Here is a 22,087-nt window from a genome sequence, read left to right on the forward strand (position 1 = left end):
ATTATTATTATTATTATTATTATTATTATTATTATTATTATAACTAATAATAATAATAATAATTGATTTTCTTCATGTAGCAACCACCATTGTTTTTCATTTTCTTATTTTTGGGGGATTTTATGTTTTTTGAGCAACATTATGTATAGTGTTGTCCATAGTTGTGAATTGTATAGAAAACTGTACATAATTTAAAAAAATATTTTTTAGAAGTAAAAATCTGAATTGTGTGGCTCTTCTGATGTCCTTCACTCAAATACCTCTAAATAAGACAAACAAATGGCGCTCTGCTCAGATGAGACTGAAAATGAACTTTTTGGTAATCCTGGAATAAAACCATGAATATTTGTGTGTTCGCTGATCTACTTTGTTTTTCTATGTCACATAAAATCCCAGGAAAGAACCTGGAAGTTTTTGGATGCAACTTGTCAAAATGTGAAATTTTGTAAATCAGTGTATATTACTGACATTTTGAGATACATAATCTGGACTTCAAAAGTAAGTAATGTGAAACCAATCCAGTATTTATTTACAACTGATGTGATCACATTACAGGCATGTCTTCCATTGGTAATCAGTTATCTAAACAGGAGATGATGACATTTCTTTCTTCCAATATTCACCTTATAAAGCTCAGAACGAATATATTTGGCTCTTTGCTTCCAGGAATGTGAAGCACTCATTCCAGTTCAGGCTTTAGCAACCCTTTATCGATCACGCAAAGTGTAGAAATACAGGCATGCATGAAACCTGAAACCTGAAACTTTTTTGTACCAACATTCATAGATGTCCGCTCTCCCACTTCTCCTTTTCTGTTTGTTGTACGTCATAGTGGAAATGAATAAACAACATCCCAAGATGTAGCACTTCCTCATTTTCATGTTAGGTGATGCATCATGCTATGCAACAAACCACCGACTGCAACGGATGCAGAACCTTTTGTCAGGCTGGCATTTAGATCCAGTTACAAGAAGAAATGCAACACCTGGTCCTGTGAAAACATGGTGCAGCTTCAGTTGTATTATTCATGCGGCACAGTACAGGCTGAAGCTGAACGCACAGCCTGTTGCTGGTCAAAGCCCATTAGGTATAGGTAGCTAGTAGGATGTGAAACCATGTGCACAGTGAATCCTAATCGTGACATGTAGAAACTGAAACTAATCTGAAACAGCCTTGTAAGGGAAATCTAACACAGCAACAGGAGCTAGGTTGCTGCTCTAAGCTTCAGCTGTATACTCTGTCCAGAAGAGTTTGAACACAATTTAAAAGCCACTATCTGCACTTACATTATAAATGTGCGCAAATCGTTGTCTATTTTTTGCTAATGTCAAAAAAAACTATTTTGTGGTGTTTCCATTAAATAAGAAATTAAATTGAAATCAAGTGTGAATAACCTTGTTCTCGTGATAAGTCATTAAAAACAATGGATGCAGTTACATGAGATATATTCATAAATCAGCCATGATGGCACTAGTGCTCATCATCTATCAGCCAATCAGAGTAGTCGTCAGCATCTTATTCAGGTATTAGAGCAATAAGCCCCGCCCACTTGGGAGCTCCTACATATGCAGGGGAAACTATAGTCGGTAATTTTACAGAAGGATTATGGATTCAACACATTGGAATTACAAACTGAACTTTTAATGAACTGTGATACTGAGAGCTCAATTAGCTGAGGTGGATTCAGCTGCACATTGTCTGAAAAACCTAAAAACTACAAAACACAAAATGGACTTCTGAGTTTTCGTTGTTTTTTTTTGTATTGCCATGTTTCCATTAAGCAAATTTATTTTTTGTTATTTAAATTTGAGCAACTCTATGGTCAGTGGAAACACAGCTACAATCAAACTTCTGAAGTGTAAAGATTGGAATATTTTTATGAAAAAGGGTAACTTCTGTTTAACATCAACTTTTGATTTTATTTACTTTTCTTCCTACACAAAACTGATCTCATTAAGACTCTCATTTAAAATACATATTTCCAAAATGATGCAAACAATCACAGTCCAATGTGAAGGGCAAACAGTGTTTACTGCACACTGACAACGTCTGGCAGAAAATTCTGATCCAAAACGGCACCGAGAGCATCAGCTGTTATAATCGACACATGGTCTCTGACTGCCTGTATACAAACATAGATGAATCATTCTTTCCTGTTTGCACAAATATATGTAACGGCGTCAGCACGCAGACCCACGCAGGCACACGCCCACACGCACACTGCTTATTAACCTGAAGTCGAACTTTGATAAATGTAACATTAATGGCAGTCTGGATTGAGGGAACTCTCACTATGTGTTCTTAAAAAGAAAACTATGTTAATCAGCCAATCAGAAAACCACAACAGCAGATTTAGAGCTGTGTCTGCCAACCCACAGCGATGTGGCAAAATGCTCCACATCTTGTAAACATGCATGACTTGCATTAAGAGTGTGTGAATTTTGCATTCTGAGGTTTCCCAGTACATTCTGTTAAAAAACTTACGTTAACGTTTGGTGGTACACTTCAAGAAGTCATGTTTAATAAAACAAAACATAAAAACAACATAACTAAACATGGCCTAGTCAAAGTGCAGACATAAATCCAATTGAGGATTTCTAGAAAAACTTTAAGAAACTGCCATCAGCATATGCTGTGTGTTCTCAGACAAGAACACACAGCTGGTAGATATGCGTGTTTGAAGACTTGCAGCTGTAATTGCAGCTAATGGTGGTTGACTCACTTTTCATATTCTGATTTGCAAAACACTTTGAAAGCCTCAGCTCCTTTTCTGCCATTTACAGTTTGATGCTTTGAGTTGTAAACTAGCAGGTGAAATGTGTTGGGTGGCCGTTTGAAAAGCTGCTTTACTGCTGTTTTCAGAAGCAGAGCTTCTCAGTTTACGGCGAGTACTGCAGTAACCACGAGAAGGCTTTGCGACTTCTGATGGAGCTCAACAAGATTCCCAACATACGGACCTTTCTACTGGTAAGATAAAATATATATCCTTTCTTTTAAAATCTTTTTCTTTGTTTGTTTATTCAGAGGGGAGACTGAGGTTTCTTTTTTGCATACTTTTTGTCCGTTATAAAAATACATAAAAATTTGGGGTTGTAACCTCAGAGAAACTGTGAATACTTTTGTTAGACTCTGGATGACTTCACAGCAGATTTTTCTCTGGGTAATTATTTCTTATTCTTAAATGTTTTTCCGTTTTTTCCCCTTTGACCTACATTTGCTTAATATCCTGACTCCTTTCCGTGATCCTGCTTCGTTTTCACCACTCCTATCACCTCTATTTCCATGTTAGCACGTGAATAAAGGCCAGATACCATAACAAGGTCAGGAGGTTCTTCCTGCCTGGACAGGAAGCAACCGTCGTCAAGGTCACTTTTGTGTATTGTTACACTTGTAGTGCTTCCTCTGCCAGCTGCTTCCATGTTTTGACACCCAAACCTTTCGGGCACCAGACAATGAAGTCAAAATGGTGCCGGGGGCCCCTGAGCGGGTAGCGGGGGATCCCCGACTCCCAGGCAGTGAAGTCATCCTGGGATCAGCCAGCTGTGGACTGTTGGCCGCCGTTTCTGGATGGGCCGTGAGCTCTGAACCCCCCACGTCTGTCACAGTCCGGCTGCTTCCATGACATCCAGGGGATCAAGGCTGGATTTTTAAAAATGTTTCTTTTTCTCTTGGTTGCAGATTAGCAGCAGTGAACCGATGGGTTCTGCATGATTCAGATGCTTCCAAAATAAAACCATTACTCAACATCTGGCTGTGCATCAAAACGATTATCAGATGTGTTTCTGTGTAGCAGAATTCTGCCAAATAAAATAAAGCTGAAATCAAGAAATAAACTCCATGTTGACCTAGCAAGGATCTTTGTTGTAGTACAGGAAGACATATATATTTTAACTTTATTTAGCCACCAAAAATGTGTCATCAGTGTCTCTTTTTGGATATTTTTGTAAATTTTCTTGCTAATGAATTTCTTTTTTCAGCTGTGATGGGAGCTTCTGAAATTGCACATTAAACTGAGAAGCTAAAGGCATTGTGAGCTATGAGAGAAGTGAAGTTGAAAGAAAATTAGGTCAGAAGGATGAGTGGAGCGACTGGTGGCTTCAGGTTGGTGGATTACAAATATGAAGATGATGAGAGAGAAAAGGAAGTTTGTAGAAACTGGAGTAGGAATAGGGGTGTGAAGGGGAAAAATTTAAAACAGCAGAAATCTGAGAAATAAAAAGAGTTAGTTTGACTTTTTTCTTTAAGAAATGCTTTTACAACTCCATTCAGCATCTCCAGCTGTGTTTGAAAAGAATTGCCATGTGATCACAATGCTTCAAAGTGATTTCCAGGCTTTCTTCTCTCTGGAGAACGTTTGAGTGGTTTATCTGATTTGGCTTTTGATTGTCTTCTCCTCCACTGGCTGGTAGCACACCAACAGGCGGCTCTTCTTCTAAAGACGAGCTGAAGTGAAAGGCTATCGAAGTTCTGACCTTCATCCACTTCCAAAGAAGCAGAAGCTTCAGATGGTTCAGGGGAAGAGCGTATTAATGCTTAATTGCTCTGAGAAAAAGATTTATTTCATAGGTTACCGTTTTGTTAAATGGTTCTATGATTTTGTAAAAGTATTTTTCATCACTTGACGGAAGACGAGATTTTCTTAAGTTTAAATTTATATCATAATTGTCACCATTTTTTACTAAGTTTTGATAATAGCAGTGTCATCAGTTATTGTGTTTGTCATAATGGCCAAAGAATTGTTTCTAATTGAAGAAAAGGCATTAAAGTGCAATAAAATACCAGACCACAGTTCCACTTGGTTCACTGTCCAGTTTTCTACAGAACAGCTTATATCAGCTTATATCTTATATCCCATACAGCCACAATCAGATCCTGTACTGCAGTGCTAGGCTATTGCTAGCATGTTTGCTCTTTGCTTTGATTTCCTTTTGACAATTGAATTAGTATGCATTTACAGAATATGTTAATTCTGCTCCAACAAAACTTACATTGAATGTGGTTTTCCTGCTTCATAAACGTCTGAGTTTTAAACATCATAACAGTTAATAATTAGTGTTTCAGCTGCTCTTTGCACAGCTTTCTTCTGCCCAGACAGCTGTTGCTGACAGAGCAGGTCACGTGACACAAACAGGAAGTGAACGTCATTGGAAAAGGTGAAAAACAATTTAACAGACGAACCCCAGACTGATAAGTTCAGCAGCATAATGCCACTATCCTGTCATCAGGTTCTGCAAGCTGCACACATAAATATAGAAAGTTAAAATAAAGTGTCTGGATTTAGCTCAGTTTAGTCAGGGAATCAAAATAGCAATCATTCCAAACGCCTTGATCAGAACCTGAGTCCAATTCTAATGACTGGATCAAGTTTAGCTAGCAGGAGTTTTGATTAGGGCTGACAAAGTGTGACTGTCTCACTGAAAGAATCAAAACTCCAGGAGAAATTAACTAATAAGTCAATTTTCTTTGTATGAAAATATTAGTTATATCTTATGATGTGGGTAAATCTCAAAAATTGAGTTTATATTTACTGAAAATGACAAATTTTATTAACGTTTAATTGCATGGTAAAGACAGTTAGAGGTTATTTTTAATTTTACTAAATTACTAAAAGTTGTGATATTTGTAGAACTGCTTTGTGCAGTTTCTGTGATGACGCAGAAAGAATACAATAAACATATTCAACATAATTTCACACTAACAACAGGATCCATACAGTATGTTGGCTTTTTGGTTCTAAAATCACATTTTACCTTTAGGTGTGAAAAGCATGCCTCATAAAACAACATCCTTATTAATAAAAACCTATTTAAATCTTTTCTCAGACTTTGATCTGCTAAAGACCGGCTTTCTGACTGACTGATGCAAATGGCGTCAACAGCCAACTGAAACATGACAGCAACAGCTAATTAATGTCGACAACTATAAGTAATTAAAGCCTGCATACCCATGACAACTTGAAAGCACAGCCACAGAATCTTTAAATGCTGTAAAACTTATATTAGATCAGTGAGTCATCCCTAATTTCTTTGTCTGAAGGTTTGAAAGTCTAAAAAAAATCTTAGAAAAATTTAAAACAAGTCACTTTAAAGGACAGTTTTCTTTTTTTTTTACTTTTTACAGAGTACTGTCTTAGAAAGATGGAAATTTCACTCTTCTCACTTTTAGTCACATTCTAAGCACGAAGCTTCAATTAATTTTTATTGGGATTCTATAAGAGACACCAACACCAACACAAAGTAGCACTTAATTGCTATGTTAGGAAGATATTTTCTAATAAAAGTTCTGCAGCTTTAAGAATCTTTAAATTCACAAAAGCCATGAATCAGTCACAGCTAGTCCATGGGTCTTTTACTATAAACACTGTGCAGCAGACTTTAGATTGTCCTGATCTGTGTTTCTCGTATCTGTCCCCGTCAAATAAAAAATAAAATAATAATATAAGTACAGCTGTTTGTCTGGTGATGTATTTTCAGCGTTAACCTTAAACTCACTTCCACCATCAACTTTCCCCGCCCTGGCAGAGATTTGTTTAAAATCGACACAGGAAGGAACCAAGCTAGACTTTTACATCCTATACGCAGAGCTGGACTCTTTTCCGGCACTCTTCTTCTCCTCTCACTTCTTTTGTTTATTCACATTAAGTCACATTATGTCATTGCTTCAATGCAAATCCAGAAAACACAAGTCTGAAACGTGTTTCTGCTTCTATTTCCTGTGCAGCACTGCATGCTGCTGGGAGGAAAGAAGAGCACAGACATTCCCCTGGAGGGTTACCTTCTCACTCCCATCCAGAGGATCTGCAAGTATCCTCTGCTGCTCAAGGTACTGCCGCAGCTGCTGCAGCAGCACTGCACCTTGTTGTGCACACTCTGAAAACCAAAGGGTTATGTTTGAGTTCAGGTCATGACTCATTCCTAAACTTGATTAGATGGACACATTTCTACCTATGCCGTTGGTGGTAGTGTTGGAGCTGAGGCTGGTAAAGGTCATGCTCCTAAATTACCTCCCTGAAACTCTGTTGTGTGCTTTTTATTTAGCAGATCTACTTAATTCTCTGAACTTCTTCTTTCTGTGATATAGGAACTACTTAAAAGGACTCCTAAGAAGCATGCAGACTACCCTGCCGTGGAAGAGGCTCTGCAGGCCATGAAGGCCGTCTGCTCCAACATCAACGAGACCAAGAGGCAGATGGAGAAACTGGAGGCTCTGGAGCAGCTGCAGTCCCACATCGAAGGCTGGGAGGTGAGAACAAGAGCGGGCCGAGCCGCCACACCTGGAGTGGAAGGTCTGGACTGGAAGGGAATCTGAGATCTTTGAGATTTTAGACTCAGAGGCCGGTCATAAATGCAACACACGTGTTTATTCCATGGAAACTGAAAGGAGAAATAAATTTTTAATAAAACCACAACAAAGACAGCTAGAGTTGAAAGACATTAACTACCACATCACTCCTCCACCTTTACAGCCGCGGTATTTTGATGCTGTGCTTTTACCTAAAGGTCTGAAGGGTCTGCTGCATTTTCATGCCTCCCTCATCCACCACAACAGGCCCTTGTCTTAGGTGGCATAATTGGGGACAGTTCACAGGGAGCTGGAGGGGGGATGCCAACAGGCTCACCGGCCAATCAGAAAAGTCCGGAGAAGCAGACCCCCATATTTGAGGAGTTTATATGTGCCACCTTTAGTTCGAATGGGCCTCATTTGAACATCCATTTGTCTCATTTCATTATTTAACACAAAGCCTGTCTCAACAATGCATTTTTCTGGACAATAAATTGTCCCAGAAATTATTGCGATAATCGATAATAATGTTTTTTTTAGATCATTTTCAAGTGAAAAGTACACCCTTTTATAGACCAGTTAACTTAAATTTCTAACATTTAACAGTGAAACTGAAGGACGTTTTGAATATTCAAAAGAAATAAACAAAACACCTGAAACGGGAAATAAAATTAATCATGAATTCTGTCCTTCAAAAAAGGACTAGTTCACACCAAAAGCAGGAGACTGAAAGAGCTGCAAGCAAATATATAAAAATATGTCAGCTTTGGCCCCTATCTGATATTTCTGTATATTTATTATTGGTAATACTAGGGCTGCAGTTAGTGGTTATTTTGGCAATCGATTATTCTATCACTTATTCTGCCGATTAATAGGATAAAGAAATTGACACAATCTGCCAATTTTTCATATAACCGCTTAAGTGTATTTTATACAACATTAAAAATAATTATCTCTATAATACATTATAAAATACAAATAAAGAAATAATCCATTTCTTTTTTAAGTGAGAAAATAAACATTCTAATCTAAAATGCAGTAACAGCTTTCCTTTAGTGAACTCTTGCACAGGATGCATCTGCTGCTGAAAAATATTTTTATCAACATGTGAAAGGCCTTTTTGCTTATCAGTGCACTATAGGCCTAATCTATTTACTGATTTTCAATTAACTGATTGATAACTGGATAGTTAAACATGCTTAGTAAGAGATCATTTTTACACTATTTGAACCAGTTGAAGCTAAATTAAATGTTTTGGGTAAAACATTTTCAGATAAAGAAGGTTTTTCATCTTAATTTACGTTTTGTAAAGTTTTAACTTAACTCCTGCTCTGAGTGTGTAGCTCTTTCATCAAAATGCCTTTATGAGTCTCTATGATCCAGATAACAGTTACTTGATGACTATTTCAATAATCAATTAATCAGATTAATTGGTGTGAAACATATCACTGTATTTTAGGTACAGTATTTGCTAACCTACAGACTGGTAATGAAGAACAATGCTGTTCCTGAACCCAAAGAGCAGCTGAAGCATCAAGTTACATCAGGTTTGTAAGGAGAAGAGCCTCAGATAAACTCCAAATGTTCAGATTTTTGGTTTCTTTTCAACAGCAAACAGGAACCTCAGCCAGGCATTTTACTCTGACCCTGCAGCCCTCCTCTAACCCCCAGCATGCAGGCCCTGACCTAATTGCATTAGCCATGCTCTCCTCTCCCCTCTGCAGCCTCTCTGGGAGCTCGGTCATCTCCAGCCATAATGGAGGAGCAGTGGTGCCGATCAGATGTAATGTGGTCAGACCTGAATTTGAATTGTTTTTTTGAGATGGAAGCCCGTCCCCCACTGAGTGTTGACCTTAACATCAGAGAGAATAAGGAAGATTTGTTTTCTTAAAATAAAGGCTTTAAAAAACTCAATCTATCTGGAGAACAAACTAGAGTTATGGAGGCTGCAGGTCTAGGTGACATGGTGGGGGTTGAATCTGTCAGGAACGAGGCCAAACTGGGTGGGTGGATGGGTGGATGGATGGGTGACGGTGTGCTGCAGAGTCCACATATGGAGGCTTTTAGTTTCAGATGAACCGGTGGGAATGAACCACTTAACCACAAGTAATGACTTGTTTTTTATCCTGATTGTCCAACTGATTGGCAGCCTGGTTTTGACACTTTCAGTCTTTAGTTTGCACTTTTATGTGTTGAGCTAAACGCTTTCTGGTTTTGTTGATTTTTCAGTTCTGCAAGACAAAGTTTTATTATTCACATCTTTGGAGGGAACATGTTAATGAAGGCGCTGCTCAGACTTTTAATGTGTGAAATCCATTTCCAGTCCACAGCTGAACATGTGAAAATGGCTTTCTAAAAATAATTTTCTCGCCTATTAACAGTAAACGACTTTGCAGTTCAGCCTCCTTTAATCAGCCTTTTTTTAAAACACCAAGCTATGGTGATCCGGTGACTGAGAGTAACTTTATGCCTTTAATTAAGATAAATGTGTTTGTCAAACCTCTCTTTCATGAAGATTATGCAAATAATTTCATTCTAAAACGTTGTAGCAGCGATCTCTCTCCACCCATCTGGGTTTGATGACGGTAACAGACTGCTGCCCTGCCTTTAATAGCTTGTGGTTAATTCGATAGTTTACAAGGAAAGGCTTTTGTCTGAGATTCAATCACATCCGGTGAAGGTGTGAGGCTGCAGACTAGATTTTAGCTGCTGAGAGGCTTTAGCTATATCTTTTCAGTTTTCCTTTTTGCATGACAGAAGCAGAAAGCATTTAACCTCAAATTCACCTGCAGAGATTACAGTCAGAAATATGCATTTCTGCTCAGTTTGCAGCATCATCTGTAATGTTTCCTGACATTTTGCAGATCAATCGATACTCACATGAGAAACCGGTCTTATCTAAAAGTGTCTAAAGTCAGCCACTGTTTGCATTTGGTCTGCTGTGAGAGGAACATGACATGACCTACCCAGCAGGTCATGTCTGAACATATGCGGTTAACAAGTTAACAATAATTTAATTTATTTGGGAGGGACAGTGCACATTAATAAATTTTTTTTTAAATGTGCCTGAAGTTTTTATCTTTCATTCCTGGACAATCAGTAATTTGTCTTGCTCCAAACAAACAAAGATTCTACAAGCAAGATTAAAATGACTCAACTACTAACTCATTTTATCAATAAAAACAGTAAATATAAAACAAGGAAACTACAACACAATTATAAATAAAAAGTACAAAAAGTAGTTAAAGCTAAATAACAGTCACCCCCATGTTTGCCACTTTAGCAACTTTTCAGACAAAAAAATTGGTTATTGGCTAAAATATGAATGGACAAGCTTTTAAAGATCAGTAATCAGCCTGAAAACTGCAATCCACAGTGTAAAACAGGAATCCACAGAATGTCACAGAATGCTCCATGCTCCATCTTCTGATAACGAATAGAGGATGGAGGAAACTACCAAGAGTAGTTTCAATCTCAATCCATTCATCTCATGATGGATTAAGAGTTGGCAACCCATAATGCCAACTCTCGAGGAGCTGCAGAGATCCAGAACTCCAGTGGAAGAAAACCTTTCCTGAACAAAATCCCTAACAAGTCACGTTTGCAATTTGCCACAATCCACAGAGGAGACTCAGCAAATTTTAAAAAGGTTTTCTGGTAAGATGAGATTGAACTCCAGTCTGGTACATGCAAGACAAAAAATAACATTAACCTCAGCAGGATTTAGTTTGTTTTTGTGAAGTGAGTAAATCTAAAATGTTGAAGTTTGTTTGACTCGTTCTGTAAGGCTCAGCTCTCAAAACGAACAGTTCTTCTCTGAACTTCAACTCTTTTTAACGTTTCAGCTCTTCTTCAGTTGCTATTATTTTTTTGGTTTTGTTTTTTTCTAGTAAGAATGCACATGTCCTGAAGTAGAACAGTTAATATTTTAGTTTTGTCTATATAAGCCAGCAGATGTTTTTGGTGGGGTCAGTTGTGTTTCCTATCATTGACAATAAGAATGTCAATAAGCCGCCCTCGGTGTCAAAGATTCTTAAAAGAATAATAATAGAAACGTACACTTTATTGTAAACGACTTTAACAGCTGGTATACAGATGGAAAAGATGAGTATTTTATTACCTAAAGAGTTTTCTGAAAGGGAAAACTCTTTAGTTTTGAATGCACACAGCAGAGTTGTGCTGAGATTAAACAATCTGCGGCTGCTGACAGTGAACTGGACAGTGTTGGATTCAATCTTCTATTTCAGTTTTCTCCTTTTTTTCTTGTTTCTGTAGGGAACCAACCTGACGGATATCTGCACGGAGTTGCTCCTTCATGGAAATCTCCTGAAAATCTCGGCAGGCAACATCCAGGAACGCGTTTTTTTTCTGTTCGACAACCTTTTAGTTTACTGCAAAAGGAAGTCCAGGTGAGAAAAAGAACCATGTGTTGGTGGAAGTAAACAGGAGAGTATCCAAGCATCCAAACTTGAGGAGACGCGAAAATAAAAATGGTTCATTCCCGTTAATGTGAACTAATTACTTACCATGTGAGAACCAAAACAAGCACACACCCTGTGCATGAGGAACTCTGGACGTCTGCATGTTTTCAGAGGGTTGTTTTAGTAGCGCATGGCGCTGGCATCAGCTGGTGTTTATTCTTCCGGAGCATAACCGCAGTGTTGTCCCCTCTCACAGAGTGTCTGGGAAGAAATCCACCAAGAGGACCAAGTCCATCAACGGGCCTCTCTATGTGTTTAGAGGCCGGATCAACACTGAGGTGATGGAGGTGGAAAACGTGGAAGACGGAACAGGTTTGTGTTTGTATATCAGGATGCGTTAAACCAGACTTTCAGCTCATTTCCTATTAAACACACTGAAAAAACACTAAATCTTACCAAATATTTTTGTTTCTAGTACAAATATCTTAGTGCTTTGAAAATAAGACCAAACTAACTTACAAGTAACTTTTCAGCGAGATGCAGGAGCTGTTTTAATTGAATATTTCCTTTATATTGATGAATATGTCACAGTTCCACTGGTTGATTATTTAACATGGGACAGATGTCTCATTATGAATTAAATAATTATCCATTGTATTTTGTTTAATCAAAATTAAGAAATTACGTTTGTGTAAAATCAATTATTTTAAGCTTTACATCATGTTATATTATTTTCTCATCAGAAACAATCCTGGAGTTTTGTTTGAGAAATCGTTTAATTTCCATGGCAACCATTCAGCTGTGCTAAACGCCTGAGTGTACCAAAGGCGCAGCTCCTCCTCTGAGCTGCAGCTTCTCAGCTTCAGCCTCTCAGAGCAGCTCCTCCCACTCAGCTCCTTCAGACTAGCCAGCAGCAACTAGCAAACATTTGGTGGAACTGCTGAGCTCATTATAGAAGCTACAGCTCAGAGCTGCTGGTATAAATGTTGTTAAAGGGTTAATAGAGGAGCCATGTTGGTATGACTTCCTGAAGGTGGAGCTTCAGAAAGAACAGAAGCTTCTTAAAGAGACAAAGGCCCAATTTCAAGGCATAAAATTACAAAGTCAGGTTTCTTTTGTCATGTTTGATATACAGTATATGTATACAGCATTTTTATAAAAATTTAAGGTAACATAGTTACTTGGTTGGGCTATAAAATGGTACTATATGCCTGGAAAACACATAATACTGCCCCTTTAAAACAAGCTCATGTATCTTGATAAAAAGTTCTTGTGAGGTATTTAAACTGGGAACTAGACCAAAATTATTTAGTAAGATGTAATGGTTTTTACAAATGAATATAAATTTACTATGTTTCTATGAATTTACTATGTTTCTAGAAGAAGATAAAACAAAAGCAACAGTTGCTCCTTTCAGTTGGTGCACCTCACTCTCCCTTCTCATTTTCCATCTTGGTTCATGCTAGCTGTGCTGTTTCCGGTCTGATTTGAATCGGGAACTTGTTGACAGTTTGGGTGGAGCGCCATGCTTGCACCGAGTCCTGAACAGGATGTAGCTTGCAAGCTGTGTGCACCTTTAGATGTCAGCTGCTGCGTGGCGGCCTTATGAATCCATGTGAAACTCAAGTGCAGGATCTCAATAGCGGCTGATAAACCTGATGTGCTCCAGCTCAAGTTTGAGATAATATGAGAAAGATTTGCAGCTCGTCTGTTTGCTGATACGGTCTCCTTTTTTTCTTCTGTTATTGTGGTTTGTTGGGATTGATGCAGTTTTTGTTCTCCGGTGTAGAAACACTTGATCTTCCTCTCACATGTTTCCTCTTTTTTAATCCCTCCCTCTCTGTTTCTGTATTCGCTAATCTGGAAGTGTATTTCTGCAAGCTCACATGACTTTTTTTTTTTTTTTTTTGCCTTTATGTTAGCTGCTGGCTGTCATACTCTGGTTTCTGAAAGGGAAACCACTGAGAAAAACAAGCCTTACTTGCAGAGTCCGGGGGTCCCACTTTCAGGTTGTCTGATCACGGAGTATGAAAGTTGTGAAACACGGGTGTGACTAGAAACAGAGATGAAAAAAAGAGAACTTCACTTTCCACCTCATTTATTTTTTTTTTACTTGTCCAGATTGTGTTTGCTGATTTCTTTGGGGGATTTTTAGGTAATCTCTTTTCTCCGTTCTGGCAGATCACACAGCTCTACTGCAGAAGCGGCTCCCCGCAGGGCCCAAAGTATCAAATCTATTTATACGACCTTTGAGCACGAGACTAATGCACCCCATTACTAGTGGTCATTCATTATTCAGAGGGCCGCTCACCTGCAGCTAAATGGATCAGAGCGGGGACAGATCCTCATAAGTCAGTGCTCCGTTACTGCTGTTATATCTTCTTTATTAGATGTTAATGTTCAACTTTGACTTTATATCTCTTCAGAGATACTCTCAATGTCAGCAGTTTGATTAGTCACATTATTTTCTTTATTTAAAGCTGCAGGCGGTGTTTGTAGTGTGAATGCCAGTTGATAAATGTAAAAGCAGGAAGTTCTTGGTGTGTTTTCATTCATTATACTTCCTGTTTTATAATGAAATAATGAAGTATGTGGATATTGCATTTATCTATTGTGGAAAACACATAACATTGTCCCTTTAAATAAAGGCCACTAGTGCACAAAATTTAAAAATCTTATGAAAAAACTAGAAAGAGCTGTTAAAGAATAGACTTACAGCACCTTGAAACGACCTGAATGTTATGTTATAAATACATATGATGTTATTGGGATTAGATATTATTTATCAATACAAAGACATATGCTTTCCAAATGTTTTAAAAATCAGATCTGTTGTGGTGTCCAATTTTATTCCATCCACTGTAAAATCACCGTCTGCTGAATTCTGATTTAATGTTTTAAATCATGACTCTTCCAGTGTTGTGCATCTGAAAGTGATTGGTTTACCTGTAACATGCCTGTAGTCTGATGCATGTTCACCTGATGCTGCCACCACAGTGAGCTGTATGTTAACAGCAGCGCTGATTTTTTGCTGCACAGCCTTTACATGTGGACCTTAGTCCTCACCTGAGCAGAGCGGCTTCCTGTCATGCTGTCACGTGTCACATTGATGGCTAAACACTTTTATCAATCAATCAATCAAATTTTATTTGTATAGCACATTTCAGCAGCAAGGCATTTCAAAGTGCTTTACATCATTACAAACACAGAAACACAATGCAATATAGAATCAATAATCAAAACACAGCATTAAGTCAAGTTCCATCAATAAATTTGTAATTGATTACATTTCAAATACAATTCTAAACAGGTGGGTTTTTAGTTGAGATTTAAAAGAAGTCAGTGTTTCAGCTGTTTTACAGTTTTCTGGAAGTCTGTTCCAAATTTGTGGTGCATAGATGCTGAAAGCTGCTTCTCCCCGTTTGGTTCTGGTTCTGGGGATGCAGAGCAGACCAAAAGGATTTTTAAAGGATTGTTGAGATAATCTCGAGTTTTATCTTTTCCATGTTCACCTATTCTTCTCTTAAATTCATTCATTCTTTTCTTTCCAGCCGACTATCACAGCAACAACTACACAGTGACTAATGGCTGGAAGATTCACAACACGGCTAAGAACAAGTGGTTCGTCTGCATGGCCAAAAATGCAGAGGACAAGCAGAAGTGGCTGGATGCCATCTTGAGGGAACGGGAGCAAAGAGAGAGTGAGTAATACTTTTTTTTCTTTAAAAAAAAAATAAATCAATTTTTAACATTACCTCCAGTTTTTATTTTTTTGATTTTGTTGCTCAGGAAGCAGATTTTAATCTCAGAGGTTTCAGAAGGAATGCTCTAGCTGTGATTAAACATTTACAGTATATCATCCAACTTTATTGTAGAGGCGGTGTCTACTCTCCTTTACCATCTGCTTTGGTTCTTTATTATATTGGAAGTTTTTTTTATTTTTATATATATATGTATTTTTGTAATGTTTAATTGCCAAATGTATGCTGCTCATTTTTCCCTAAATAAGTTATTTTGCAAATATAAATAAGCTATCATTGCAAATAGTAAACTTATTATTTTTGCTGTCACTTTAAAACTCTAGCTGTAACACATGGTTTGGTGTTCATTAGCTGTGTCCTGCCCTTAAATCAAGATCCCTAAAACGGTTTACAGAATGAAAGCTTCTGTCACATTTCTGTTTTGTTTGTTTTCTTGGTTCTCCATTATTATTAGCTTGTAAAGGCAGCTGCAAAAATCAATATTCAACAATCAAAATGATTGAAAAAGCAGATGTCTAGCTGATCATTGTTCTGTTTATCCGACACCTTTTTACAAATGGAGATGCTAAAAACAGAACCCATCTCAAATACCTGAAATAGAATAACAGTAGGTGTAGTTCTATAGTTACCGAAGGCAAATAAGTAGAAGTTATCTAAAAATACTTGGCTGTAGCACCACTGAAACATGTTGTCTGCATGAAGAAACCAGTTGACAGTTGGTCTAGTTCCATCTGGCTTGTGAGCTTCACTTTAAATACTCTAAACATTTATTTTGAAGGGCTCCATCTTCCCATCTGACCTTTACTCTACAAGGCATCTGGCTTGTGGATGTGGGCAGCTGCAAATTACAGTCAAGATTATCTTCATGATTGTAAGCCATTTTTACAGGTCTGAGATCAGTGGTGTAAGCTGATATTGTTGTTTCTCCTTTACTTGTTTTATCTTCTATCTTTTACCTCAGACTAAGTTCCCACCTGCTCTGGTCCTACCATCTGTCTTGATTATGTTCTGGGTGTCGGCCAGTGCCAGAACTTTTGGCTACTTGATAGCATTGATCAAAACTGGATCATCAAAACTAATGAAGTCAAAGGGTTCTGTTCTGCTTCTGCTTTTCTTTTTTTTTTTTTTTTTGCCAGTTGTTTGTTGATTCTTGCGTTGTGTGTGAATTGTGAGACAGTTATTTTTTGTTTTTGGGCATGTACACCGACTGATGGCACCCTTTGAATTTCGTTGTCCTTGTGACAATGACAATAAAGATTTATCTTATCTTATCTTATCTTATCTTATCTTATTTTATCTTATCTTATCTTATCTTATCTTATCTTATCTTATCTTAGTTGGGAATAAACTAGCTTCATGCTAACATTAATACCAATGTTGGCATCAATGAAATTAGCATTTGTTTTAACTTTAAAAAATTTAAGCAAAATTTCCATTAAGTTGGCGATAGCAGTGTTTGATCCCAGTGAAAGGAGTTCATAAAGTCTGAAGACTGCTGCAGCTCATGGTGTTGAGTTTCACCGCGACGGAAATTGACCTGAGGCTAACAGATGCCAGATCAGTCACACTGCCCAGTTTCTCCACTTGCTGCTCCTCTCTTACACTTTCTACCTCATACTTTAGTTTCAGTGTACCTAACTCTTTACTCCTATATGGATGGTAAAAATATAAGTTTTTAGTCCTAGTGCTGAGTGTTTTCACCTTTAATTTTATATGCGCTGTTACCTTTTAGGATAAACCGGAAGCTTTTTTGGAGCTCAACTGAAAGCTTCATGTGTCAGGAGCTTTCAGATGAGCTCTTGACACATGGAGCTCATCTGAAAGTCTTTAGTGTTGCCAGCTGGGAGTGTTGTGTCTTATCAGCATAGGTGTGTGTGTCAGTGTGAGGGACATCAGCTCAGTGAAAGTGTTTCTGGTTTTATCCTGCACCCACAGGAAGATGAGGGCACCTTAAGACGAGCTGTGGCAGCTGGAGCAGCAGGAGAGGCCCCGTTGTTCAGTGACACTTATTGTTTAAGTCTGCTCCAGCTGCCGCCAAATGTAATATAACCCCGCTTCCATCAGCGGAGGTTGGTAATAGGCTCTGTAACTTATTGGATTTTCTTTCAGACTCCTACCTTAACTTTCAGACCCAAGTAGACTTTAAGTTCACGGCTTCTTAGTTTCCACATCACCTATTACAGGTCCTCTGATCACAGGCTTGTAGTCTGCTCCAATCTTTACTTTTTCTTGTGAAAACATGATTTCCATTTCTTCCTGATTAGAAATATTTTTCTGACTTTTGGTTGAGTTGGAAATTTGACTGTCTGGAAAGTTCACAATTAAAAAAGATTTATGTATATTTCTCCAAACTTTCCCCAAGTTGCAGCCTTTTCTCTGTAGAAATTATTTCCTGTTGAAAAACAAATATCAAATGTAACTTTTATAAAAAAGAGTATTGGTCAGCGTTTCAGCTTTTTCCCACGTGCTAAAACTCACATTTATTTTTTGCTTTCAGCTCTTCAATTTAATATAAAATACAACTGAATTAAACTTAAAGAGAGAAGATCTGAGTTATTGTTTTATTGTTGAAGCATTAATTCATTTTCAGTAGCTTAACAAGCTTTGTGAACATTCATTAATTATAATTATATCAAGTGAAGTGCAGAAGTGTGTGTATGCCATGGAGAAGGGTCACTGTGACACAAATATAGCGTTAACATTTTATATCATTTAGCATTGGTAAACTTTCAGAGCATAAAGTTATAATTTAATGAACTGTATCCAACCGTTCCTGGGTTGTAAGCAACAGTTCTGTAGTCTGGAGTTGAGAAGCTTGATATGCCACTAGAAGGAGTTAAGCAGATTATGAAGTCCTATTGACATGGAGTTCAATTGCTTGAATCACAAAGTCACTGAGTCTAGTTCAGAAGTTCATCACTATCTAAGCCCTTCAGATGCTGCAGTGTTTCACAGGGACCACAGTGGACTCCACTGCACAGTGCAGGAACAATGGCTAACAAGTAAAAACCTGGAAGCTGGATCAGAATCTGCCCCATGATCTCCTAAACCTCACTCACTCTGAAGTCTGTGGGGTTTACACCCTGCTTTGTTTCTGCTGGCCCTGGCAGATTGCTGAGGAAAAGGTCTGATTGTCCTCTAACAGCACCATGACGTGTGTTTGCCTTTGCCCTTTAATACATTTAAATCAAGTTTGGATATCTGGATCTTCTGGATGTTGTTCTTGGCTTGTTCATATCTTTCACCCACATTTACACCGACTCCACTCCATACAGAGTTATCTTTCCCACCCCCTCGGCCCTGGCTGAGGGTGAAATGTGAAAAACCTGTTGGGTCTGGCTCACCTCTCGCCTGTTTTCCAGGTCTGAAGTTGGGAATGGAGCGGGACGCCTACGTGATGATCGCTGAGAAAGGAGAGAAACTCTACCACATGATGATGACCAAGAACAGGCACCTGATCAAGGACCGCCGCAAGAAGCTCAGCATTGTGCCCAAGTGCTTCATGGGAAAGTGAGTGTCGGCGTTCCTGTCTGGTTTCTTTGCGTTCCAGGAATGTGACTGGAACACGGGCATGCTCACATGGGGATCTTTACAAAACGTTACGTAAGATCAGCTAGCTTTCAATAGTCTCTCCCCCAGAGTCCTGGCAGAACTCCTGCAGCGCTTTATTCCAACATCTCCTTGTCCGTAATGAGGCCCCCCTGCCCCGAGTTATAAAAGGGCTAACTTGGTCCCTGCATCCTCATATTATCTGGCATGCAGTGACACATGGAGACTTTTATTGGAGGAGGATGTTTAGTTGAGCTTTTTCAAGAGGCCATACAGATGAGAATAGGTTTACTCAACTTTCTCTTACTTGATTTAAACTCATTGTCACTAATTTTTAGACTTCTATGCAGTGGTGGAGAAAGTACTCATACAATGTACTTAAGTAAAAGTACAAATACACAGACAAAAATTTACTCAAGTAAAAGTCAAAGTACCACATTATTATTTTACTTAAGTAAAAGTAAGAAAGTACAAGCTTTTAAAACTACTTAAGTATTAAAAGTAAAAGTACTTGCCGACCATAATACCTAACGGCTTATATAATGTCATTCAGTGTACCTATCGTATTTAGTTTTAATAAATCAGTAATGTACCATTTTAATGAGCAATGCTGCAGATAAAGCATGTTTTTATTGTGTTTACCCCCTGTGACAGTTTAGATTTAGATATTTTATTCTATGCATCAGAATTCCAGGGATGACCTGCAGGGTTACATGTAATTAGGCAAAATGAGAGAAATTATTATACCTTTGAAATGTTTTATTTAATTCAAAATAAACACGTTCCAAAGAAAATTGTTTCCCTGAAAACAGGGACTTTAAACTGACCTAACAAACATCAAGCGATTTGGAAACATCTAGTCTTTCGTCCTAACAAAACATGAACTTAACTTTTTTGCCAGCTATTTTGAGAGAACTCTTAACAGAAAGGGGCTGACAATAAACACCTTCCAGGCAGGGGGGGTACAGCTGACTCTGTGGGCGGGCATGTCCGCCAATGTCGCCGGACTTGCGACAATTGCGTCTCATTGGAACCCATATTCTAATTTATTGAATATGACTGTAACTGTTACATGGAGATTATTTTAATGGCGCTAACATTTATTCAATAACCAGGACGTGAAGGAGTTTAGCGTCAACTTATATGTAACATTCATGGCGGGAGACGTGATCACGACCGCAGTAATCACTGTTACTTGCAAGTTCATGCTAGCTTATAACAATATACAGTAATCGTATTTATTTACTGCAGTCGAGTTCAACAAAAAGCTTGCTAAGATTACATAAAACTTCACTAACACAAATTAATTTAACATCGATAGCGTTTAGCAACTTAACTTACCTCAATATGTTTTTTCAAATTTGATGGTGAATTTTTGAAAGATAGAATTTCATGCTTTCGGGGAAGGCAAAGGCGGCATTGGAATCTCCAGGAAGCGTTTTTTGACCCAGTTATTTCAAAGAAATCTTTTAAATAAGGCCATGGGTGGGGCAGGTCTTCTGGAGGATGACTATCCTTGGACTCCATTCTGAGAGTTAATGATTCTGCAGGTCCTGCGTACTGTGCTGCTCTTCTTGAGGGAGGGGCTAATGGTTATTTCCCGCTTTGGATTGGTTCAGCGGACTGATTCTGCTCTCGCCATTGGATACTTTCAAACTAACGAACAAATCAAAAAACTGAAATTCGTCTTGGATGTAACGAGTGACGAAACGCTATATAGAAATGTAATGAAGTAGAAAGTACAGGTACTTACTGTTAAATGTAGTGGAGTAAAAGTAGAAAGTATCCATTATTAAATCTACTTAAGTAAAGTACAGATACACGAAAATTGTACTTAAGTACAGTAACGAAGTACTTGTACTTCGTTACTTCCCACCACTGCTTCTATGTGAACGGTTTATGACCCCAAAACAAGCCATATGTGCAGTAGAAGAACTCTGTTCACAAATCATAACAAGATGAAGAGAGCTAAGAAAAAGAAACCAAAACTAGTAACAACGGCTCGGTAACCTCAACATCGGATAAACAGTGACAGTATCATACTGACTGCAGTTGCCTTGAAAACAATCAGATTCATACTAAATATGTCTGATTTAGTCTCACATATGAACGTGGCCCCAAACTGATTGTTGTTTTGGGGGAACAGGTCAGCATTGTGCCGTTCAGACTGCAGTGGAAAAGTCAGATATGGGTAAAAAAAAATATCAGCTTTGGGTTAACTTCACCTTTACCTCTGACCTGTCCCCAGGCTGCATCATGCTCTTTACTCTGTAATGTTTTGTACCAAACCTCTCAGCTCATCTCGGAACAGCATTAAATTACAGATGACCCTCATCAGTGTAATTTCTGTCTTTCCTCCTCCTCCTTATGAGTCTGATCCACCTTATTTTACCTGGCTCAGTGTTTCTTATCGATCAAGCACCTCCCACATGTCTCCAGCTGTCATGTCCTGTGGATGAGTGCTCTCTCTGCATTTGTCTTTGTGATGAAATTATAAGTGCAGCTTCAGTCCTTATTTCATTATGAGAGGCTGACTGCCAGTTGGATAGCCACTGGTTGTCTTTGTAGCCTGATCCCATCAACTATTTGCTGTCCAAACTTACAAATGGCTGATTTTAAAATAATTTCGTGACTTAAACTACTTTGTGGGGTTTAAAGCTGTAGCTTACCTTTTCATCTTGCCCCTGTTTTTTCATGCCATGAGATGTCTTCCAGCTAAAAACAGGTAAGTCTTCAGGTATTTGGGTTCATGATGGGGTTAGCTTGTGTCCCGTCATCTTTTGGTTGCAGGTTTGGTTTTGCCTCCAATGAGGAGAAATGTTGTCTTGTCTGTTCCTCTTCCTTGCTAAATGTGAAGGCTGTGAGTTCTAGTCGATAAATTAGCTCCAAAAAGAAAGGCTCTAGTCCCGGCCGGATGCACACAGCAAATGGAGCTTGGGCAATTTAGTGTGAAAACGTGGAGAAATGGCTCAGAAAGTTGAAAACATGCTTATTGTCCAATTTACAGAAAAAACACAATTAGTTATTATAAGTCTTAAATCTTGCCCGGTTTCGTTATACTTCCAGTGTTAAAGC

At 38.3% G+C, this 22,087-nt stretch overlaps 1 protein-coding gene across 3 annotated transcripts in view; it reads left to right on the forward strand.

Annotated features, from left to right (window-relative positions):
* Positions 1-22,087, forward strand: part of prex1 (phosphatidylinositol-3,4,5-trisphosphate-dependent Rac exchange factor 1) — a 99,324-nt gene that overhangs the window by 25,272 nt on the left and 51,965 nt on the right. For all 3 annotated transcript variants that reach the window (XM_028045013.1, XM_028044847.1, XM_028044934.1), the window contains exons 4-10: positions 2,863-2,967; positions 6,721-6,822; positions 7,081-7,242; positions 11,557-11,690; positions 11,959-12,074; positions 15,254-15,403; positions 18,826-18,973. In XM_028045013.1, coding sequence (XP_027900814.1) covers positions 2,863-2,967; positions 6,721-6,822; positions 7,081-7,242; positions 11,557-11,690; positions 11,959-12,074; positions 15,254-15,403; positions 18,826-18,973 — 917 coding nt within the window. The remainder of the gene's footprint in view (positions 1-2,862; positions 2,968-6,720; positions 6,823-7,080; positions 7,243-11,556; positions 11,691-11,958; positions 12,075-15,253; positions 15,404-18,825; positions 18,974-22,087) is intronic.

The sequence above is a fragment of the Xiphophorus couchianus genome, chromosome 1 (genome assembly GCF_001444195.1).
Source record: "Xiphophorus couchianus chromosome 1, X_couchianus-1.0, whole genome shotgun sequence".
NCBI classification, from domain to species: domain Eukaryota; kingdom Metazoa; phylum Chordata; class Actinopteri; order Cyprinodontiformes; family Poeciliidae; genus Xiphophorus; species Xiphophorus couchianus.